This window comes from Typopeltis vanoorti, chromosome 17 (assembly GCF_054136105.1).
Source record: "Typopeltis vanoorti isolate ZY-2024b chromosome 17, IOZ_Tvanoo_1.0, whole genome shotgun sequence".
Lineage (NCBI taxonomy): Eukaryota > Metazoa > Arthropoda > Arachnida > Uropygi > Thelyphonidae > Typopeltis > Typopeltis vanoorti.
The window spans coordinates 5,699,535-5,722,873 of NC_143565.1; the positions used below are offsets into that span (position 1 = coordinate 5,699,535).

At 36.1% G+C, this 23,339-nt stretch overlaps 1 protein-coding gene across 1 annotated transcript in view; it reads right to left on the reverse strand.

The window, feature by feature from the left end:
* Positions 1-23,339, reverse strand: part of sdk (sidekick cell adhesion molecule) — a 496,543-nt gene that overhangs the window by 97,545 nt on the left and 375,659 nt on the right. The window contains exon 28 of the mRNA XM_090407513.1: positions 5,430-5,545. Coding sequence (XP_090263639.1) covers positions 5,430-5,545 — 116 coding nt within the window. The remainder of the gene's footprint in view (positions 1-5,429; positions 5,546-23,339) is intronic.

Genomic DNA, 23,339 nt, shown 5'->3' on the forward strand with positions numbered 1-23,339 from the left:
AAGTAGAATCACTGTAAACCCATTATCCTCATCCAGTTCAACCGTCAGTATGTCATAAAATGTGAGCAAGTTACTGAGGCATGATCTACCCTTCACAAAACCATGCTGTCCTCCATACAGTATCCAATTTTCATCTATCCAATCCTGTATTTTTCTCTTCACTATTTTCTCTTGGAGAAAATAGTCAAGAGATCTTGACAACAATTCCTGATATGCTGATTGGTCGGTAATTTACAACAGCAGTCTTGGAACTTCCTTTATGCACTGGAACTATTTTCCCCTCTTTCCACCCCCTCGGGACTAACCCAGACCTGAGACTCAAATTAAACAAAATGGTCAAGGGCACTGACAATTCTTTAGCCGCTTCATGTACGACACGAGCTGGTATACCATCCAATTCCACAGATGTATTGACAGCGAGGTTTTGTAATAGACTATTTAATTCCACTTCATTCACCACAATTCCCGTATAAGCTATTGGTTCATTTATTCCTGCAATGTCACCACCTGTATGATATACTCTTGCAAAGTGCTTGCTCAGTAATTCAACTATATCAACTGATTCGGTTACCTCCTTATCATCGGCATTCTTTAAAATCATTCTGCCATAAACATTTTTTCTTTTACTTGCAACATATCGAAAAAACTGTTTGGGATTCTCTTTAGCCTTCATGGCTAATGTTCTTTCATAATCCGCTTTTGCTTTCCTTACCACACTCATTACCCTTCTGGCTGTGCTTTATACTGTTCATGTGCCTGCCCATCACCTTTCTCTTTAAATTCCCTCCACAGCTGTTTCTTTTTTTGCAGCTCAAGCTTAATGGTGTTATTCGTCCATTTAACCCCTACTTGATTTATTATTTGGACTCTAGGTATACAGTCAGCCATTGCCTCCAGTTTTACATGCCATGGCACTGATTCCAATCAAACTCCTAAGCTTGTCATACTTAGCAGCCCGATAATTCCACATGTACCCTGTCTTAATTGTAAATTTCACACATTTAGTCACCTCCTAAGTGAAGACCCTATGATCACTCTCACCAATTGGTGGCAACGTGGTCATATTCGTTAGAGCCAAATTCTCAGAAAATATTACTAGGTCAAGCACTCTCTGAACCCTAGTATTTTCCATTACATGCTGTCGCAAATAGTTATCCCTTAATAACCGCATAAAATCTAATTCCTTCCTCCCATGTGTCCTCTCCTCCTTCCAATCAATGTTACCATAGTTGAAATCTCCCATAATAATTACCCTCCTTCCACTCATTTCTTCTATTTGCTTATGCATACTATCTCCATCATCTATTCCAACACCTGGTCTATAGCAGCACCCAACTGTATATTTTGTTCTGCTAGCCACAATCTCACACCAAATAGCCTCAAATGTGCTCTTTTCTTTATCCTGCAGTTTCACTTCTATTCTCCTTGGCTGTAGCTCATCAACTATCATCAATAACACTCCTTCCACCGTTTTATTCTCCCTGTCACTCCTGAACACACCATACCCCTAACATTCAATCCCACTAGCTATATCATCTTCTGTCAGCCATGTTTCACTAATGCCAATAACCTGTGGCCTGGAAGTGCCAACCAAGGCCAAGGCCAAAAATTCTTCCTTCTTGTTCCTAATACTTCTGGCATTAATATACATGACTTGCAGAAGCCCATTTGTCCCATCCCTATTTTGATGCCTTATACTAACTATCCCATTCTGATTTGTTGTCTCCTTCATACTCAGCCATATTACACACATTCATACACTCAACTGGCTCCCTAAAGTCTGCATATCTACTCCCCCCCCCCCCCTTAATAACTCTAGTTTCTGCACATCCACTTCCACTTCATTCAACAACACCTTTTCAAGTCTCCGTACACTAAATCCATTGAAATGTAAACCATCCATCTTATATAAATCCTTCCGCCCATCAAACTCACTCTACACATCCACTAATTCCACACGACTCCTCCTGCATAATCCGTGCATAAAGTCATTAGCAATTTTGACCCTCCTTCTATACTCTTCACTGTCATACCGTGGCAACAGACTCAACATCCTAATTCTCTCACTCTTCTCTTTTGCTACCTCAAGTAATTCCTTCAAATCCTCTCTAACAGCCATTTTGTCTCCTTTCAAATCATTCGTTCCTGCTACTACTATCAATTCTTTCACCTTCTGTTTTTGCATTCTAATTGCCTCGTTTACATCCTTAACGTTCGCACCAGGTTGGTACGATTTTGTTAAACTCTCATCTATCACACCTCTTACTAAAGAATCTCCGTACAACACTCGCTCTTTCATTTTGTTTACACTCACTATCATACTCTTATTTTTCTTATCATACTTTTGCCGTTTGTTAGTTGGTACGCTCAGTAAACATTTTTGTCAACGCTCCAGCTGCCGATTTGCCCTGTGTATTGCTCCGCGTAACCATGCAATCTCACTCATTGCATTTGTCTCATCATTTTTATTATCTGTTAATTCATTCATTCATTCTGTATGTTTATCTTTATTCTCACTTTCAATGCCACTCTCACAGCTATCTGGTACTATCTAGCAAATATTACTATTCATACCTTGCATATCACTATTTTCTACATTCTCACTTTCAACAATGATATCACTCTCACGACCTGAAACACTCTTTAAATCCTCACATTCCTTACACTTTCTGCACACATTCACTCCACTATCATTGTCTAACCAGACTCCAACCACTCTCCTGAAAGCATCCATCTCACAAACAGTACACTGAATAAAATCCTTTAAATTAAAAATTTTAGACAAAGATGGCAACCTGGATGCCATTGTATTCATATTCCTCCTTATTGGCACCATGTGCACAAATAATCGTATCTATCAAATTACTAATTGGAAACTCGGAAAACACACAAAAATCACCCAGACACGCTAAGATACGAAAAGTAAATAATACTATATAAGATTCAAGCAAATTTACCAATTATTACTTAAAATAACACTTATCTGTTCAGGAGCTCTCTACAAACACTACACACCATGTAGCCCTCTAGTGGCAACTATATGTTGAACATTCATGTTAATATCAGAAGGGTTATATTAACAGTAGCTTGCAGACTTGATTTTTTGAATAACCATTGAGAAGGAATTGAGTTCATCCTTTCTTGTCTTTATCTTTTTTTATGATAATAAATGTTTTCGGTGAGGGATGGTAAAGAGGCATGACATTATGTGTGGGGTTGGTTTCCATTGGATTGCTAAAGAGATTCCACTTTTAAGGGGATTTTTTTGTGTCAATTAAAACATCAAAAAAAGAGATAGTTTTTCACTTTTTAATTCTGAAGTGATTTTATTTTGACATATAGAAGGAAATTATTTAAGCCCAAAATGCTAGGTTTCCCAATGATGAAGATGTCATTTATATACAGGGTGTTCGGGATAAATTTGACATATTTATAATTAATTATATTTTTCCGTAAGTTACATGTATTAACACACACTTCTCTTCATTTAAAAGTTTGGACCCTTCTTCATTCATATACAAGATGTCAGAAAGGATGGATAGCTGGAACCCACCTGAATCATGGAAGAGAATAACTTGTATCATGATGATTCGTGCCCGCCATCAAAATAAGGATATTACGACTGCTGCCCAATGCTCCCTGAATACAGTAAAAACAATCAGGCATGAACTAGAGACTTGCAATGGTGACTACGACGATGTAGCAAGAAGAAAGATCCCTAGCAGACGATCTGATTGCGTTCGTACAGCAGAATTCCTCGCAAATCTGCAGGAACAGGTGTTGAAGAACCCTGGCATTGGAATTCGGGCTTTGTTCGTGGAGTTGCTAACTGTAGTCAAGCCCTGGATAACAAGGGTAGCCAATGGTAGGCCGTATGTATGGCAGCAGGATTCGGCCCCTTGCCACACCTCTGGGAAAAGTCAAAAATGGTTGTCTGAAAATTTCTACGACTTCACCAGTCCAAATGTTTGGCCTCCAAACTCCCCAGACCTTAACCCCATGGATTATTTTGTATGGGGCGCAGTTGAAAAAGACACCAATCGCACTTCCAGTAATACAAAAGCCCAGTTAATGGATAAAATTAAAACAGTTTTTGCGGCCCTTCCCAGGGAGACTGTAGCATCAGCTTGTTCGAGGTTCCGAAGCAGAATTGAAGCTGTGATCGATGCTAATGGTGGTTATTTTGAGTAAATCTTGTTGATAGTATTGTAATTAACTCTGCCTGTAATGTTTTTTTGTCAATTCATTAAATTGAATAGATACAAAGAAGATTTTCTTTTTCCTTACGAAACTGTCAAATTTATCCCGAACACCCTGTATCTCCACCAAATTGCAGATTTAAGACCAGCAAGTGAAAAGACTACAAAATTTTCCATAAAGAGATTTGCTACTATATGTTTTAAAGAAACATCTGCACTAGACATACTATTATATATTTTAAATTATATACATACTTATATATATATATATTAAAGATGGTAAACACATGCACAGAAAAATATAATTCATTAAAAACTTGAGGATTGGAAGATTGATTATTTTTTTGCTATTGTGGGAACTGCCATTAGATAGAAAAGTGTGGTGTATATGATTGAGTTCTGTTGTAAGAGAGGTCTCAATGGAAAAAAGGAATATACATCTGTACAAAATCCTGAACAAAGGAATATTGAAACAGAAGAATATACATCAATCATATATGCCACACTTTTCTATTTAATGGTTACAGCTTCCACAATATAAAAAAAAAATTGTAATTCCCCCAATCCATGACCTTCACTTCAGAAAGACTTTAGTAATGCTATCACCATCCCCTATGTCTGAGGCAAATCAGAAAAAATATCCAGTATCTTAAAGAAATACAATCTTTGCACCACTTTCAAGCCTCCTTAAAACTAGCTACCCTTATCCACCCCACTAAATACATATTTCCTCTACCTCTCAATTCCAGGTGTACACAGAATTCCTTATTCCTGCAAGGTGGCCTACTATGGACAGACAGGACGATCGGCCATCTGAATGGAAGAACATAAAAAATACATCTGCAGTCATTATGGTTAATCTCACCTTGCAGACCATGCTTTGGATACAGCGCACAGAACCAATTGGAAAAAGACCATCATGCTCCATCACAGTAAATTTAGAAGAGAAAGACTGTTTTTAGAATCTTCTGCTGCTCTTAAAAATCAGCCTAATTTAAATAAATAAGGTTACATAAAATTTCCCAAAATTTGGGAAACACTAATACTTTGAGATTCCAGTTTAGACCCTAGGCTGCCAACTAGTGTCCATAATAAATAAACCGCCACCTAATTAGGACTCTAGTCTTTCTTCCACGTGTTTCAGTTAGTTTTGCACCACCTTCATACATATATGTGAATCATAAGTGTTTCACACATACACGTGAAACACAATTAAGTGTTAAAACTAACCTTGTAACCAAGGAGATCTCCATTCTGTTTAGTTGCCAAGGGAGGTTTCCATGATACTTTGATTTCTGTAGAACTCAAGGCCTCCATTAATATATCCTGTGGTTCTCCAGTTGGCACTAGAAAAATTAAATATTCATTAAATTTAAGAATCCAACATGATAAAAATAATATATATATATATATATTCATTCAATTACATCATACTAGCAAATTTAAAAGTTATATAATGTTATTAATACAGATTATGCAATTCTTAATTTTATGAATTAAATGTAATACAGTACATATAATTTTTTTAGCTAAACCTAAGTTTCCCATCATTAACTGATAATAAATGAGATGCATAATCATAATAATTCTCCGCTTTCCAAAGACTTACGCATTTTTAGAGGAAAATAAAAATTTTGCGTATACAATAAAGTATACACAATATTCAACTACAGCTGAAATAAAAACATAAATAAACTTCATTAACACATACAGTGTAATAAAAACACAAATAAACTTCATTAACACATACAGTGTATCCCAATAAACGTCCTTCCTCAAACTTCTTTATCAGATAAGAAATGGCCTTAGAAAAATGACAAAAATGACGGAATGACATTTGAACAATGGAAATTGGTACTGAAGTGGTACTGGCAATGCAGAGACAGGAAAAATAAATTCAAACAGAACAACCTCCAGCATGAATTTTTATGTATCTGCAATAAATTTGAAACTGATGGCTGTGACATGAAACCCACACCATTTAAACAGTTACAGCAAGAAAAAAATCTAAGAGAACTATTGTACAATCACAAGAGATACGTTAAATGATATTAACAGATCAGTTTTTTGAAAATTAAGGACATTTTGAACACTTTAGATTATGCATCATTTAAACATGAAACATTTTTATACATAATCTTTATCGTAGCATTTATTCAATTATAAAATTATAATTAAATTTAAGAAAATAAACAGTTATTAACTATGTTAATAACTGTGTTAAAATGTGTACCAGGGGTACTTAAGGGTCGAAGCTATATAACTGAGAGGAGACCTCCACATAGCCTCTAAAGGAATGCAGACAACCGAACAGGGTTTCTGACCTAATGTCCACTGCTCACCTTTTCATTGTGCACCCTGTTAGGTATCTACCTGGATACTAAACAAACGAGGATGGGCTGGCAATTTGGGATATAGTCGACCAAATTGTATTCTTACTAGCTTAAACCAAAATATAGAATGATGGTACAACATGACAGAATTTCATGCCAGCTGGGGCATCGTCCGGTTAAACAAGGCCCCAGTTGTTGTCACCAGGGAACCAGCAAAAAGTCAGCTACTGGAACAAACCCTAAAACCCACCCCAACTCAACATCACCAGTGTTCAAGATTGGTACTATCAACATAAGCCTGAATGGCAAAGAAATGGAGCTAGCTGAGGAATTGGATAAGTACCAGATCGAAATAATAGGGGTGACGGAAACAAAAAAGGCAAAAACTGGTGAGATCTTTCTGAGCAATAAATACAAAATGTAATATTCAGGCAATGATAATCAAGGAAAAGAACGAGTAGTCAAAGTATTCAACACTAAATAAAAGGAATGGCAGGCAGTCTCAAGTAGAGTTATGTGGGCAAATATGAGAATGGTGAACTGGACAATAAGACTTATTTGTGCCTATGGTCCCACAGAAGGTTCTACTAAGGTAGAAGTGAAGGAATTTTTTGAGGCTTTAGAGCAGGCATGGGCAACCTTTCCTAGTATGAGGGCCAAATTATCATTATGTCTCTGAGTCAAGGGCCAGACCAAATTATTAAATAAAATAAATTAATATTAAATGAATTAAAACAAGTTGCTACTTCATATTTCATTTATTTATAATATAATGCTTTGGTATAAAGCTCTACATAAATTTTATAATATAATGAATGACATAACAATTTAATGTGAAGATTTGCCTTGTACTTCAACTAAGAAATTTATCAATATTGATTAATATTACTTAAGGATAATCACATAGAATTTTCGAGGTTTTCGTCCATTATTCTTCTCCGCATTTTTGATTTATTGTATTTCATCCTTGAAAAAAATTGTTCACACATATATGTGCTACCGAAAAGACAAATGATTTTTCTTGAAAATGCACGTAAATTTGTATATGTTTCTTCCACCAAATAAAATTTATAAAAATCCATCAAAGCAATGTTGTTAAATTGTGATTTTAGCACTAAATCTGCCTGAAGCTCAATAAGTTCCATCTAAGTTTTCTGGCACATTATTTACATCAGTATCCATCAGACAAGCAAATATAGCGAATGTGGAGTCTTTGTTTTTGAAATCAGCAAACCTTGTATCAAATTGCTCTATTAGTGCCTTCAGTTCATCTCCATAACAATTATAAGGGATATTTTTATGAGTTGCTAGAGTAGGAAAATGATAACAATTTTTAGCTCTTATCCGACTTTCCAACAATCTTAGTTTATTACAAAAAGCTTTGACATGTCCATGCAGTTCATGAACCAATTGTCCTTGTTTTTGCAATTTAAGATTTGGTTCGTTTAGGTATCCAGTGACATCTACAAGGAATGCTAAATCACACACCCACTCATCATCTTTTACTTGGTTAATTGTGTTTCCTTTTATGTCCATAAAATCTGCAATGTCTTGTCTCAGATCATAAAATCGTTTCAACATTTTACCTTTACTCAACCACCTCAGTTCACAATAATAAGACACATCTTCATAATCCAAAAATAGGTCTGCCAAATACTCCTTAAATTGAAGGTGATTAAGTGCACGTGACTGAATAAAGTTAATACTGGCTACTACAACTTCAATAACATTTGTGAATTTAATTGATTTTGCACACAAATTTCGTTGGTGGATAATGCAGTGAAAATTTGTTAAATTTTTTGTATGGATCTGTAGTTCTATTGTCTCTTTCATGAACTATTCCAATAAATCCCTTCTGTGCACCAACCATTGCAGGGGCTCCATCAGTGCATATGCCAGATAGGGAACTCCATTTAAGCCCAAATCTCTCAAAGACTGTGTTGACTGTTTCAAATATATCTTCACCAGTAGTTGTTCCTTTTAACGGCCAAAGCGTCAATAATTCTTCTGTGATTTTGAAATCTGCATCAACTCCTCGAATAAATATTGCTAGTTGTGCTGTATCAGAGGCATCGGTGCTGTCATCCAAAGCAATTGAAAATGCTTCCAATCTAGCAATCTCCTCTTTTAAACTTTTTTTTGATATCATCAGCCATAATTTCTATCCATTGGGCAACAGTACGTCTCGACAAACGAATATTCTCAAAGGCTTTTTTCTTTTCAGGACATATTATACTTGCAACATCCAGCAGACATTTTTTGAAAAATTCTCCTTCACCAAATGACTTAGAATGCTCAGCGATTTTTTCGCTTACCACAAAGCTGGCTTTGACAATGCGGTGGTGCTGCGTTCTTTGCTTGTTGAACATTTGCTAGTGGGTATCCAAGTTCTTCAATTTCTGTATTTCATCTTTTCGTAGTTGTCCATCAATTCTTGAGTGATCCGCTAACAAAGAATACAACTTCAAGTTGTATTCTTTGTTAACGGATACGAATTCATTGCACAGCAAACATACAGGCAAACCTTTATTCAGAATAAAATAATAATCCTCCATCCAGTTGTCTTGAAATTAACGATTCTCTGCATCTACTTTTCTTTTTTTTTGCAATAACCCTTAACATTGTTCCAAATTTATAAGCGATATTCAGAACTGTCAAACAAAACTGTCTTCTACACCGCAAGCACTGAACAGAACACAACATCAACGCAGGCAAAGAACAGAACATAAAATCGAAGCAGGCACTAAACAAAGCACAACAACAATGCAAGTACTGAACTGGCACGGTGTAACACATTCATACACACCGCTAGTCAAAGTGATAAAGAGACCTTGGTTGGAGAAAACAATGTGTTTTGCACAAGTCATATGACGTCGGCTTAATGTGAGTTAGTAGAACACAACATGTTTTCTCCCACCATTAATCAGACAAACTTTGCTGAAACAGATTAGGACTGAATCAAAAGAAGTAGAGGGCCGAATCCGTCCCTCTACTTCTTTGCCCATATGTGCTTTAGAGTAAGCAACTGACACAATGAAAAAGGAAAAGTTGGTCCTTGTTGGAAACCTAAATAGCAGAGTAGGAAATGATTGTCAGACATACGAAATATTTCGGGAAAATTTGGAGAAAAGAGCAAAGCTAATAATAATTGTGAATCCCTGTTGGATTTCTGCTCAGGACATGGACTGGTTATTACTAACACCATGTTCCAACATAAAAATATGCACAAATTCACATGGAAAGAAGAGGCAGGGAATAAGAAAAATCTTATTGACTATGTTATTGTTGGCAGTGATGTTTCCTCCCAGAGCGTACAGTGGATTTGAAATTGGAAGTGATCACCATTTAGTCTTGAGCAGGATGAAATTGAATTTCATATTGAAAAGAATAACATGTAAGAAAGTTTTAAAGCAAATAAAAGTTGAGCAGCTTTCAGATGTGAACTGTAGACTAAAATACACAAACATGATTGAAGAAAAAATGAAAGAGTTTGAGAACAAAATCAAACCTAGGAAATTCAGTGGCAAGCCCTGAAGAAAACACTGATCGATTTTGCCAGAGAGGCATGTGGTGAGTTTGTCTATAAGGATAGAATCAGAACTCCATGGTGGACACAGGAAGTTAAAGAGGCAGTGAAGGAAAAGAAGAAAGCATATCAAAAGTTCCTGAGAAATAAGTCAGCTTGTGCTCTTAGAGAATATAGAGACAAATGCAAGAATGCTAAACACTGTGTAAAACTAGCTAAACAAAAGTCATGGGAGGACTTTGGCAAGAATATAGAAAATAAATATCAAGAAAGTGGCAAAATATTCTGGAGGTTGGTGAAGAAGCTTAAGAATGGAGGAAAGAGTGCTGTAAAAGGAATTAGAGATGATAAAGGTGACATAAAAACAGAAGGAAAAGATATCCTTGAAGTATGGAGTAATTAGTATGAAAAATTGCTAAATGAAACAAGCAGTGATGACATCACAGCAGTAAAAAACACTGACCAGACATGCAGTCAGGAATACATATCCATACATGAAGTAGAAAAAGTCATTAAAAGCCTGAAATGTGGAAAAGTAGCAGGAGTAATGATATACGACAAGAAATGCTCAAGTATTATTACTATTACATAACACTACTAGGGAGTCCAAAGGCTAATTGAGGGAGGGCACCTACTCTACAACTGTCTACACAAACTACAATGAACTGCAGCTACACCAATGCCATCTACCACCTGCTACTAGTATTTTCATAGACAATCACAAACATCCATGCCAACATGAGATTCGAACCCACAGCCTTTTGGCTGGGGAGTGAATATGTTATCCACTCGGCCATCGAGGACAGCATGGAGGTATAAAAGTTTTATAGTGGCTGCACTGCATAGTTCAGAATGCTTGGACAGAGGAACAGATTCCAGATGATTCAAGTAGAGCTCCCATAGTATCCATATATATAAAAAGGGAAATAAAACTGAATGTGAGAATTACAGAGTATTTCTCTACTGAGTGTTCCTGGTAAGATATATGCAAGTATACTTGAGAAGGATTGTGAAAGAGAAGCTTAGTGAATAACAAGCTGGATTCAGGCCAAATAGAGGCTGTCAGGATCAGATTTTCACTTTATGCAAAATAGTCAAGAAATCATGGGAACATAACAAAGATCTGTATTTAAGTTTTGTCGATTTGGAAAAGGCATATGACAAGGTGCCAAGAGAGAGAGAAGCTATTCAATATGCTACAGTTATATGGTGTCAATGGGACATTATATCCAGCAATACTTAGTCTTTATTTGAGTTGTAAGTTAGCAGTTAGAATTGAAGGAAGTACAGGAAGATGGTTTAATGTTAAATCTGGTGTGAGACAAGGATGTACATTATCCCCTCTGTTATTCATTATCTATATGGATCACATTATGAAGGAAAGTGGTATTAAACCTGATTTCAAAGTTGGAGATATTAATCTCAGCTCTTTTCTATATGCAGATGATGTTATACCTCTAAATAAATCCGCTACAAGTGTGCAAGATTCCCTGACTAATGTGAATAACTGTTGTAATAGATATGGTATGAAGGTCAGCATTAAAAAGACAAAGACAATGAAAATAGGCAGAAACACTGAAAATATCAGCTGCATTGTGAAAGAGAACATAGGGAACAAGTAAAACATTTCAGTACTTTGGCACGATTTCTAGTGAAGATGTTTAGTAAATTAAATATGACTTCCTAGTTGGTATGGTAAGAAGTCAACTAAATAATTTATCTGGAATAAGAGAGAAATTAGCCAAAACACTAAATTAGTTGTATACAAGTCAATATTCAAGCCAATTTTAACTTATGGATCTGAGAGCTGGGTCAGAAGTAAAACACTTGATCAAAGACTAGAGACCGCAGATATAAGAGCCCTGAGAAAGAATAGGGATGTGAAAAGATGGCATTGATGGTAATATCATATTAAAAACGAGGATATTAGGAAAGAACTTAACATTGTCAGCTTCCAGGAATGCATTTGCAGAGCTAATCTCAGGTGGTATTGTCACTTAAACAGAATGGGAGAGGAAAGGTTAGCAAAACAAGTGTTCTCTGTCAGGTTGGTAGGAAAAAGACCCAGAGGAACACCAAGATATAGGTGGATTGATACAGTAAAAAGTGCCTTAGAAGATAGAAATGTAAGATCTGGTAATGTTGGGGTCTTGACAGGTAACAGACTGATTTAGAGGAAAATTGTAGATGCGAAGTTAGTAATAATGTAATTGCTCATGTAGTACTAGTATATCCTGTACCTTGAAGGTATATATCAGGAATTTGATGATGATGATGATGAAATGTGTGCCAAAGTGTGTACACACTTTTTGGAGCACCCTATATTTGAATAGCAAAATATTTTTACTAACTGGAATACTTTCGACTTATAAATACAACACTAGACAAGTATGACTGCTTGACCTTCTAAATAACATCAGAGAAGTTGCTCAAAAGTTTCCATATTCATAATGAACATTTTCTTTGTCTGAATTTGCAAAGTTTCAAAACTGTGTGAACTCAAACTGAATACTTTCAGCCTTGTCATTGTTCCATTAAAGAAAAGAGAAGGAAATATTGCATTGTGAAATAGAAGAGGTTATAATATTACAATAACTGGTAAGATATCCTCTTTAGATAAAACTAGGCTTATAAAGGGTAAGGTTTACAGTATTCACTTTAATCAATGAAAGACTTTAAAAAAGCCACTACTACCCACATACAGGGTGTTCGGGATAAATTTGACATATTTATAATTAATTATATTTTTCCGTAAGTTACATGTATTAACACACACTTCTCTTCATTTAAAAGTTTGGACCCTTCTTCATTCATATACAAGATGTCAGAAAGGATGGATAGCTGGAACCCACCTGAATCATGGAAGAGAATAACTTGTATCATGATGATTCGTGCCCGCCATCAAAATAAGGATATTACGACTGCTGCCCAATGCTCCCTGAATACAGTAAAAACTAATCAGGCATGAACTAGAGACTTGCAATGGTGACTACGAGGATGTAGCAAGAAGAAAGATCCCTAGCAGACGATCTGATTGCGTTCGTACAGCAGAATTCCTCGCAAATCTGCAGGAACAGGTGTTGAAGAACCCTGGCATTGGAATTCGGGCTTTGTTCGTGGAGTTGCTAACTGTAGTCAAGCCCTGGATAACAAGGGTAGCCAATGGTAGGCCGTATGTATGGCAGCAGGATTCGGCCCCTTGCCACACCTCTGGGAAAAGTCAAAAATGGTTGTCTGAAAATTTCTACGACTTCACCAGTCCAAATGTTTGGCCTCCAAACTCCCCAGACCTTAACCCCATGGATTATTTTGTATGGGGCGCAGTTGAAAAAGACACCAATCGCACTTCCAGTAATACAAAAGCCCAGTTAATGGATAAAATTAAAACAGTTTTTGCGGCCCTTCCCAGGGAGACTGTAGCATCAGCTTGTTCGAGGTTCCGAAGCAGAATTGAAGCTGTGATCGATGCTAATGGTGGTTATTTTGAGTAAATCTTGTTGATAGTATTGTAATTAACTCTGCCTGTAATGTTTTTTTGTCAATTCATTAAATTTAATAGATACAAAGAAGATTTTCTTTTTCCTTACGAAACTGTCAAATTTATCCCGAACACCCTGTATATTGCCATTTCTGATCATTTCTGCCACCATTTAAAATATTTATTAAAATTCATCTTTAAGATTTGTCGAAAGAAAATTTGTTTAATTTAATAGCTTTGAACCAGTTCTATGTCTTCTAAATTTTTCTGAACCTCAAGAATAAAGAATAAATGCCACAGCCAAATCTAGTGAATATGGAGAATTATAGCTGTGCTTTTCCAATTTTGACTAACAAAACTCGCTTTTCTGTTGGCAGAAATGGCACCAACTTTGCTGAAATGTTCAAATCATCGGTACAAAGTGAGTTGCAAGGGACTATAAAAATTGCAACCTTTCTGTTATCATGCTTAAAATTAATTATTGATCATTTCGAACTTAACTGCATACCAGCCATACTTTTTAATTCTCAATATTAATGACCATCTTGGCTACAGATCACTTCCATCTGATGCTATTTAAATCATTGGAATTGTAATACTTCACCATGCTTTATAGATATAACCATATTCTATTCTACACACTATGTTTCACAACATATTCTGCTAATTTTAAAACAAAATTTAATGCACACACATTGCTCCATACTTTCAAACATTGAAAAAAAGCCCCAAATCAAGACATGTTAGCTTAATTGACTTCCTGCAATGACCAATTGCACCCAGAAATGTATGATTAAACTGGCTGAACCTACATAGATATGTTTTGCGATGTAATCATGAGAGTGGTGCATAGTTGACACCAGTGGCGGCTCGTGGCTTGAAATCGTGGGGGGTGCTGCAACTTTCGAAATATACACACACACTGTAAGTACAGTGCATACATGCTTGGATAAAATATCAAAATTATGGTAAAAATTAAAAAAAAAAATTAAACATGAAAAAATATTGTTTATTATCAATAAAATTATACAGTTTAGTATAATTCAAAATTACTTTAAAATAAAATATATTCTTCTTGTTTTGTTTTGAGTAAAAAGGTCAATAACTTTTTCCTTGATGTTTGTGTGACTGTTGAAGAATTTTTTCTCCGTTGAAATCATTGCAAGTGCATTTAACCTATCCTGATTCATAGTGCTCCTCAGAAATGTTTTTATTCTCTTTAATGTTGAAAAACAGCTTTCAGGCTCTGATGTAGTCATAGGAATTGTCAAGAGAATTTTTATCAATACAGTAATTTCACTAAGAACACAATCTAAATTATTTTCTGTTATAAATTTTAACAAGTCAATTAATTTACAATAATCATGCATGTCGGGTCTACTGTAGAATACTCGAAGTTCAGTTTCAAGTTTTTCTTTGCTGATCATGGGATATATCGTGTTTATGGGGTAAAAGTGATAAGCACTACAAACACTACTACTGGCGCAAACTGCATATAACTGTCTGTATTATGCTAATAGCTTGCATCTCACTATGACATGCACAGCAATGACACTGTGGTAAACACAGTGCTACTAGCGTCCTTCGCCCTCCTAAGTGCTACAAGATGGGTTTTTATACAAAATAAGAGAAATGTATAGGATTGTTAAATTATAACATTAAATATTACAAGCAAATATAAATAAATTAATAAATATATTTATATATCGATAAAAATTGGGGGTGCTGCAGTTCAACAGTGCCTATGCACGAGCCACCCTTGGTTGACACTCTAATATTATCCAATGTGTATGCTACTTTGTACACATATTTTACAGATCACATTGTTCTTTTGTGTTCTTTGGAGCAGAACACAAGAGAACACATTCTTCTCATTTGTTACTTTAAAATATTATTTTTAAAAATACATTAGTACATAAATATAACAGCATGAAGGGGGGGGGGGGATCAGAATATCTCTTTGCTGACTTTTCAATGAATATGTAGTCTTCTATCCAATAATGTAACCTCCTCAATCCATTTGTTGCATTTCATTGCCATGTACACACATGGCTTTGCCATGGTTGGCAAAGCGGTTAATGTACCTGCTCTCCAACTAACAGGTCGCAGGTTCAAATCTCATTGTAGATATAGATGTTTGTGATTGTCGTTAGGTGGGAGATGAATTTCATCACTCAGTGCAAGCCCACCACCCCATCTATTGGAGGGCTGAAGTAGCTTGAAAAAGTTCCATGTTTGGTCTTTAGAGCAGGGTTTCTAACTATGCAAAGGGGGGGGGGGGTCCTTAGCCCACCCACAGTACAAATGTACTATAGGTTTATTAATAACCTTTTATGGGTGGAAACCACATATTGAAAAAAAAAATAAAATATATAGCCCTTATAGCCTCTCATGTGTAGGAGTGATAATAAGGAACTGTCAGTAAACAATTTGCAACTGTCTGGTTAACTTTGTTTAAGGGATCCAGACAGTTAACTTCATCCCAAGATTGCTCCAGAGTACAATCCACCCTCCCATTTGTGCAGTGAGTCATCACTGAAGCATTATTCATTCTTTGTATCAGTTTAGAAAGGACCTTGTAGTCAAACTCATTCTTATTCAAAGAATAAAACAACAAAAAGACAACGTTAACTATAACATCTTGCATAATAGTTCTCACACTGGGAAATGAAGATAGCATCTTCATTGAACATCCAGAGAGATTGCTTACTAGATATTTTCTTTTCCTTTGTGTGACTTGATTTCATGCAAAATTTTGGAATAAACTTTTTCAGCTGAATGTTATTTGTTATGATGAGAGGAAAATTTCACATTCACATGCTCACCAGGTGGCGTTTTGCTGAAAGATTGTGTAAAGAAGGCTCCTGATTCAGATAAGTTTTTTTAGACTAATTAATTGTAAATAAGTATGTGTAAGAGTTGAGGTAGAAGTTGTGCACTTGCAGTATTTGTAGTGTGTGGCCTTCAATGAGTAGTTTGTTTACAAAAATGTTAAACTTAGAGTGGAGTATAGTGACAGGCAAAGGAAAGATAGTGTGGCTTTATCTTTACAAGAGTTTAATTTTAGTTGTTTCGTGAAATATGATGTGTTATATGTATTCCTCAGATTATGTTGCTAAATTATGAATATTTCAGGCAGATGGAAGGAGATTGTGTGCAAGTGTGATCTGAATGAGGACTTGATGAGCAGTAACAAATTGAAAACTGAAGGTGTTAAAGCAAAAATGCCATGAGAAGGATAGTCTGATAGCAAAGAGAGACATAAAAGAGTTTGTAAAAAGAAAACGGGTGATTTGTGAAACTTAAAAATCGATGGAAGTAAGAATGATGAAAAGCAGATTGCAATTAATGGTAAGGTGGCGAACAATGGTGATGACAAAGCATACATGACTGGCGATAATACTTTGTATCATTGCCAGCTACTTGTAGTTTTGATTTTAAACGAGTATGATTGAATGAACTAGTTTGTAAGTAAACTTTATTTTTTGTTTAAATATGATATTCGGTATGGTGCCAATGCATGGTAGAGCAATGGCAGCAAAAACCACATTGTTGGACGATTTGAATTTGCAGGATTTTGTGCAGTACAGTACAGTATGTGTGAAATGTATTTGTTGAGAAAATTGAAGGATATGTGGAAGGAAATTGAAACTGGAAAGAGAGTGTGCATTAAATGTATCAAAAGTGAGTACCAATTAGGTGACGAGAACACAGCAAATGTGTAGAGTGGAGAGTACTGATGGTAGGATGGAAAATGATGCTTTTAATGACAAATGCAGGATATGAAAATAGAGGAGAATGATAGCGACATTAATAATGAAATAGCACGCTCAAAGGACAAAGCAAAACATTTAAAAATTCCAGAAGCGACAAGAGATTAGCAGGACTGAAAAGAGAAGGAAGCAGGAAGCCTGAAGTAATAATAAAGATCAAGTGAACAAACAAAATAAGTTAAAGAGAAAATTATATATGCAGACTCAATGATCAGGGGAATACTTAATGCAAGTATAAATTAAGATGCCAAGAAATTATATTCTTGCACATGAAGTAACTTCATGACAGGGCAACTCATATATAGAGGCTAATGATCCTTTCTTTTATGCTTACACGGTGATCAGAATACATTAGGAAAATTATGGATACAACTACTATGTTAGAGTAAAACACTTTAGTTTAATATAAACCAAAATATGCTAAAAAAAACTCACTACATCAAAGCTAGAGTCTGTTATTATTATTATCTATTAGGTTACAAAGTTAAATTAAGCTGGAGAGTAACATGTTCATACAGAAAATAATAGATAAATAAATAAACAGAAAATAAAATTACTTATATAAGTATATATATAAATTGCAACTGGTATGGATAGTGACCAATAAAAAATGAAAAATTGCTTAGAGTCCTAAAGTCAGAGTTTGCTGGAAACTAAGTGGGCTGAATGTATGCTATCCAAACTTTTGGGATTTTTATCTAGCCACACCATAATAATAACGGTCAGCTTGCATTACTTGATAAAGGTCTAAACTTCGTGGTAGCACCTAGAACTGTTAATAAACTGGATGTTATATTCCACATAGAAAGAGGCATTAAATCTCTTCCAAATAATATAGCTGATAAAATTCTTTATAAAACAGCAATGTTTTGAATAAAAAGAAAACCATATGTAGCAATTTGACAAAAACAGAACTAGCAGCAATCAAGTCATTAAAAGCTAATCAATAACAAAATTAGACAAAGGAAATGCCATGGTCATCCTTGATAGATCAACTTATTCATCAGATGAATCAAATAGTCTCCAATAATAGCACCTAGTAGTAAAACTTATACGTTGGTTAGAACACAACTGTTAATTAGTTTACGGAATTAACAACGCATATAAAGTATATTAATTAAAGGTAACTTTAATGAATAACTACTATATTTCGGCAATGTCACATTGCCATCTTCAGGAACATAAAGATATGATATGTGCACTCAGGAACTAACACAAAGCAAATGAGGAAGAAAGCAAGAAACTAATATTGTTCCTAAAGTCCTAATGGTGCCCTCTGGTGGGCTAATTTGGTAGTCTTGGCAGTTGGGCTGAAGTTCTCATAATGAAAGTCTCCCAAATTTGGGGCAGTTTCATGCACCCAAATTTGTTGAGGTTAGGAACGTTTTTTAGAGCTGCTGAAGATTCTTTGAATAATCTTTCGTATTTAAACTTGCTGCGATGAATTATTTTTGTTTTCTTCCAACGAATTTTATAGTGGGTATCTAAGGCATGGTCTGCCAGCCCAGAGCGACTGTACTGGTGAAACCGGATGTAGTCTTGGTGTTCTGAAATCCTGATATTTGTTGTTCTGCCTGTTTCGCCAAAGTAGGACAATTTGCAGCTGCAAGGGACCTGGTATACACCAGGTAGGTCTAGGGGAAGTGGTTGGTCTTTGGTAGAGTGGATAAGGGATGCCAACTTTTTATATGGTCTGTAACAGGAAGTAAGGTCATATTTTTTAAGGATATTGGTTATTTTCTCAGAGGTGCCCTGGATGTAGGGTATGGTGATAGACTTGGGTGTAATCTTTATTGTGGAGGGGGGGGGGGGGGTTGTGGTTTACAGGTTTTAGTATTTTTTGGATTTTTTGGGGGTTATAGCCATTGGCTAAGAAAGTGTTGAGGATGTGGTTTAGTTCATTAGTCAGGGCCTTGTCATCTGAGCAGATTAATTTTGCCTGTTATATAGTGTTTTTATCACCCCATATTGTTGTGAGGGGGGGGTGGTGGGATTGCTGGTGAATGTATCTGCCAGTGTGGGTGGGTTTTCTGTAAACAGAGAAAACCAAAGATCCATCAAGCTGGCGGGTGATTAAAGTGTCTAGGAAGGGGGGGGGGGGGTGTTGTTTTCCTCTTTTTCTAAGGTGAACTGGACTCTGGGGTGTTGGTTGTTTAAGTGTGTTAGGAAGGAGTGGAGTGTGTCTGAGCCATGTGGCCAAATGGCAAACACATCATCCACATAACGAAGCCAAATAGTGGGTTTTTGTGGGGCGGAGTTTAAGGCTTTCTCTTCAAATGTCTCCATAAAGAAATTGGCCAAGGGTGGGGAAAGTGGTGAACCCATGGCTGTCCCCTCTATCTGTTTGTAGAACTTTCCTTGCCAAAACGAAATAGCCTGAGTTCATTGTGAACTGAAATAGGGCTGAGATATCGGGAGGAAACTTGGCTTGGATGAGCTCAAGGGTTTCTTTGAGTGGGACATTAGTGAATAGGGAGGAGACGTCAAAACTGACCATTATGTCAGTGTGTTGGAGTGTGAGGTTTTCTATACTGGCTTTAAAGTGGGCTGAGTTTTTTTATGTGTGATGGTGTGTTGCCAGTGTAATACCCTTATCACCAAAGCTGATAAGGGAAGCGCCACTGTGGTACTCAATCAAAAAGACTACAAAGTTAAGCTAAATTCTTTAGTACTAGACCGTACTACTTACCTCCCCATTGAATATAATCCGACCAGCTCTCAGATTAGAACTATCCACAGACTCCTTAAGAAAGTCACTTCTTGGCCTGTGGAAGTCACCAACAAACTTAAACCTTATAACTCTAGAGACCCCCCCCGATTATATGGACTCCCAAAAATACAAACAAAATGTGCCATTGCGTCCCATAGTGGATGGCATTGATTCCCCCACATATAAATTAGCCAAACATTTAGCCAAAATGCTCACACGCTACACTGGCAACACACCATCACACATAAAAAACTCAGCCCACTTTAAAGCCAGTATAAAAAACCTCACACTCCAACACACTGACATAATGGTCAGTTTTGACGTCTCCTGCCTATTCACTAATGTCCCACTCAAAGAAACCCTTGAGCTCATCCAAGCCAAGTTTCCTCCCGATATCTCAGCCCTATTTCAGTTCACAATGAACTCAGGCTATTTCGTTTGGCAAGGAAAGTTCTACAAACAGATGGAGGGGACAGCCATGGGTTCACCACTTTCCCCACCCTTGGCCAATTTCTTTATGGAGACATTTGAAGAGAAAGCCTTAAACTCCGCCCCACAAAAACCCACTATTTGGCTTCGTTATGTGGATGATGTGTTTGCTATTTGGCCACATGGCTCAGACACACTCCACTCCTTCTTAACACACTTAAACAACCAACACCCCAGAGTCCAGTTCACCTTAGAAAAAGAGGAAAACAACACCCCCCCCCCCTTCCTAGACACTTTAATCACCCGCCAGCTTGATGGATCTTTGGTTTTCTCTGTTTACAGAAAACCCACCCACACTGGCAGATACATTCACCAGCAATCCCCCCCCCCCCTCACAACAATATGGGGTGATAAAAACACTATATAACAGGGCAAAATTAATCTGCTCAGATGACAAGGCCCTAACTAATGAACTAAACCACATCCTCAACACTTTCTTAGCCAATGGCTATAACCCCAAAAAAATCCAAAAAATACTAAAACCTGTAAACCACAACCCCCCCTTGCCCTCTCCACAATAAAGATTACACCAAGTCTATCACCATACCCTACATCCAGGGCACCTCTGAGAAAATAACCAATATCCTCAAAAAATATGACCTTACTTCCTGTTACAAACCATATAAAAAGTTGGCATCCCTTATCCGCTCTACCAAAGACCAACCACTTCCCCTAGACCTACCTGGTGTATACCAGGTCCCTTGCAGCTGCAAACTGTCCTACTTTGGCCAAACAGGCAGAACAACAAATATCAGGATTTCAGAACACCAAGACTACATCCGGTTTCACCAGTACAGCCGCTCTGGGCTGGCAGACCATGCCTTAGATACCCACCATAAAATTCGTTGGAAGAAAACAAAAATAATTCATCGCAGCAAGTTTAAATACGAAAGATTATTCAAAGAATCTTCAGCAGCTCTAAAAAACGTTCCTAAACTCAACAAATTTGGGTGCATGAAACTGCCCCAAATTTGGGAGACTTTCATTATGAGAACTTCAGCCCAACTGCCAAGTCTACCAAATTAGCCTGCAAGAGGGCACCATTAGGACTTTAGGAACAATATTAGTTTCTTGCTTTCTTCCTCATTTGCTTTGTGTTAGTTCCTGAGTACACATATCATATCTTTATGTTCCTGAAGATGGCAATGTGACATTGCCGAAATATAGAAGTTATTCATTAAAGTTACCTTTAATTAATATACTTTATATGTGTTGTTAATTCCGTAAACTAATTACCAGTTATTAATAATAGCACCTATCAGTTTGTGAACTATAATCCGACCAACAGGATAAAAAAAAACTGAAATTACTTAAGCCGTGACAGGCTTAAGTAATTTCAGTTTTTCTCTTAGCCATCAGACACCGTTAAAAAACTAATACCCCATTACACCCGTTCTCCCAGGTACACAAACATAATGTTCTGCTTCAGCCGATAGCTGAGGGAATAGCCATCCCTAATTATCACCTAGCCAAGAAATTAGTCACCACTCAAGGAGTTGGTAGGTCATTCCCCCCTCCTATATAATGAACACACAACACTTCATAAACAAAATGAAAAACATAACACTCAGCAAAGATGATTTAATAATCAGTTTTGACGTTGTCTGCGTCTCATGTATAGACTCGGCCTATTGCCTAAAATTAATAAGATATAAAAGAAGAGAATACAATTTAGAAACACATATTGCATTTATTGACTTTGAAAAAGCATTTGACAAAGTTAAAAGAAACATATTATTTAACATATTAAAAGAAAGACAAATACCAAATAATATCCTAAAATCTATCACAAGTATCTGTGAAAATAATCAAGTACAAATAAGATTAAATCACGAGCTATCATATACGAGAGAGATAAATCAAGGCGTCCGACAGGGATGTCCCCTCTCAGCAACTCTTTTTAATATCTACTTAAATGAAATAATAATAAAATAGAATAAAAATTTACATCAAGGAATTAAACTTTCTCCTACAGCAAACTTAAACACTCTCCTTTTTGCCGACGACCAAATAATAATTACAAATTCTGAAGATAAACTACAGAAAGCTATTTTAGATCTAAATGAGATATCCAGAGATTATGGTATGATAATATCAACAGAAAAATCAAAAATTATGGCCTTTAAAGGACAAGATCCAGCAAGGAACTAAAATAGTAATAGATAACAAGATCTTAGAACAGGTGAATTCATTTAACTAACTAGGATGTATGATCACATATGAAAATGAAAAAAAGATATAAACGTAAAAATTGCAAAATATTTAAAAATAACAGGTGTAATTAACTCTATATTTAAACCAAACCTAGTTCAAAAACAAATCAGACTAAAAGTATACAATACATTAGCCCTACCAGTCTTAATGTATGGAAACGAAATCTGGACAATAAAACAAAAAGACAAACAAAGATTAACAACAGCAGAAATGAAGTTTATGAGAAAAACTGCAAAGTATACCCTATTTGATCACAAAAGAAATGAAGAAATTATGAAAGAATTTAATCAAGAACCAGTAATAGAAAAAATTAAAAAATATAAACATAAATGGATGGAACACGTTCAAAGAATGAAAACAGAAAGATTACCAAAACAAGCCTTAAAATACAAGCCATTAGGAAAAAGAAAACCAGGACGTCCTCTTAAACAATTCAACGATGACTTCTAAGGCCGGAACAGGCCAAGCTAGGCGTAAATCCTTGATATGCATGATGATGATGATGATGACGTTTCTGCCCTTTTCATAAATGTCCCAATCAATGACAGAATTCTTCTACAGAACAAATTTCCACCTGATATTATGGCTCTCTTTGTCCACGTACTACATTCCGGTTA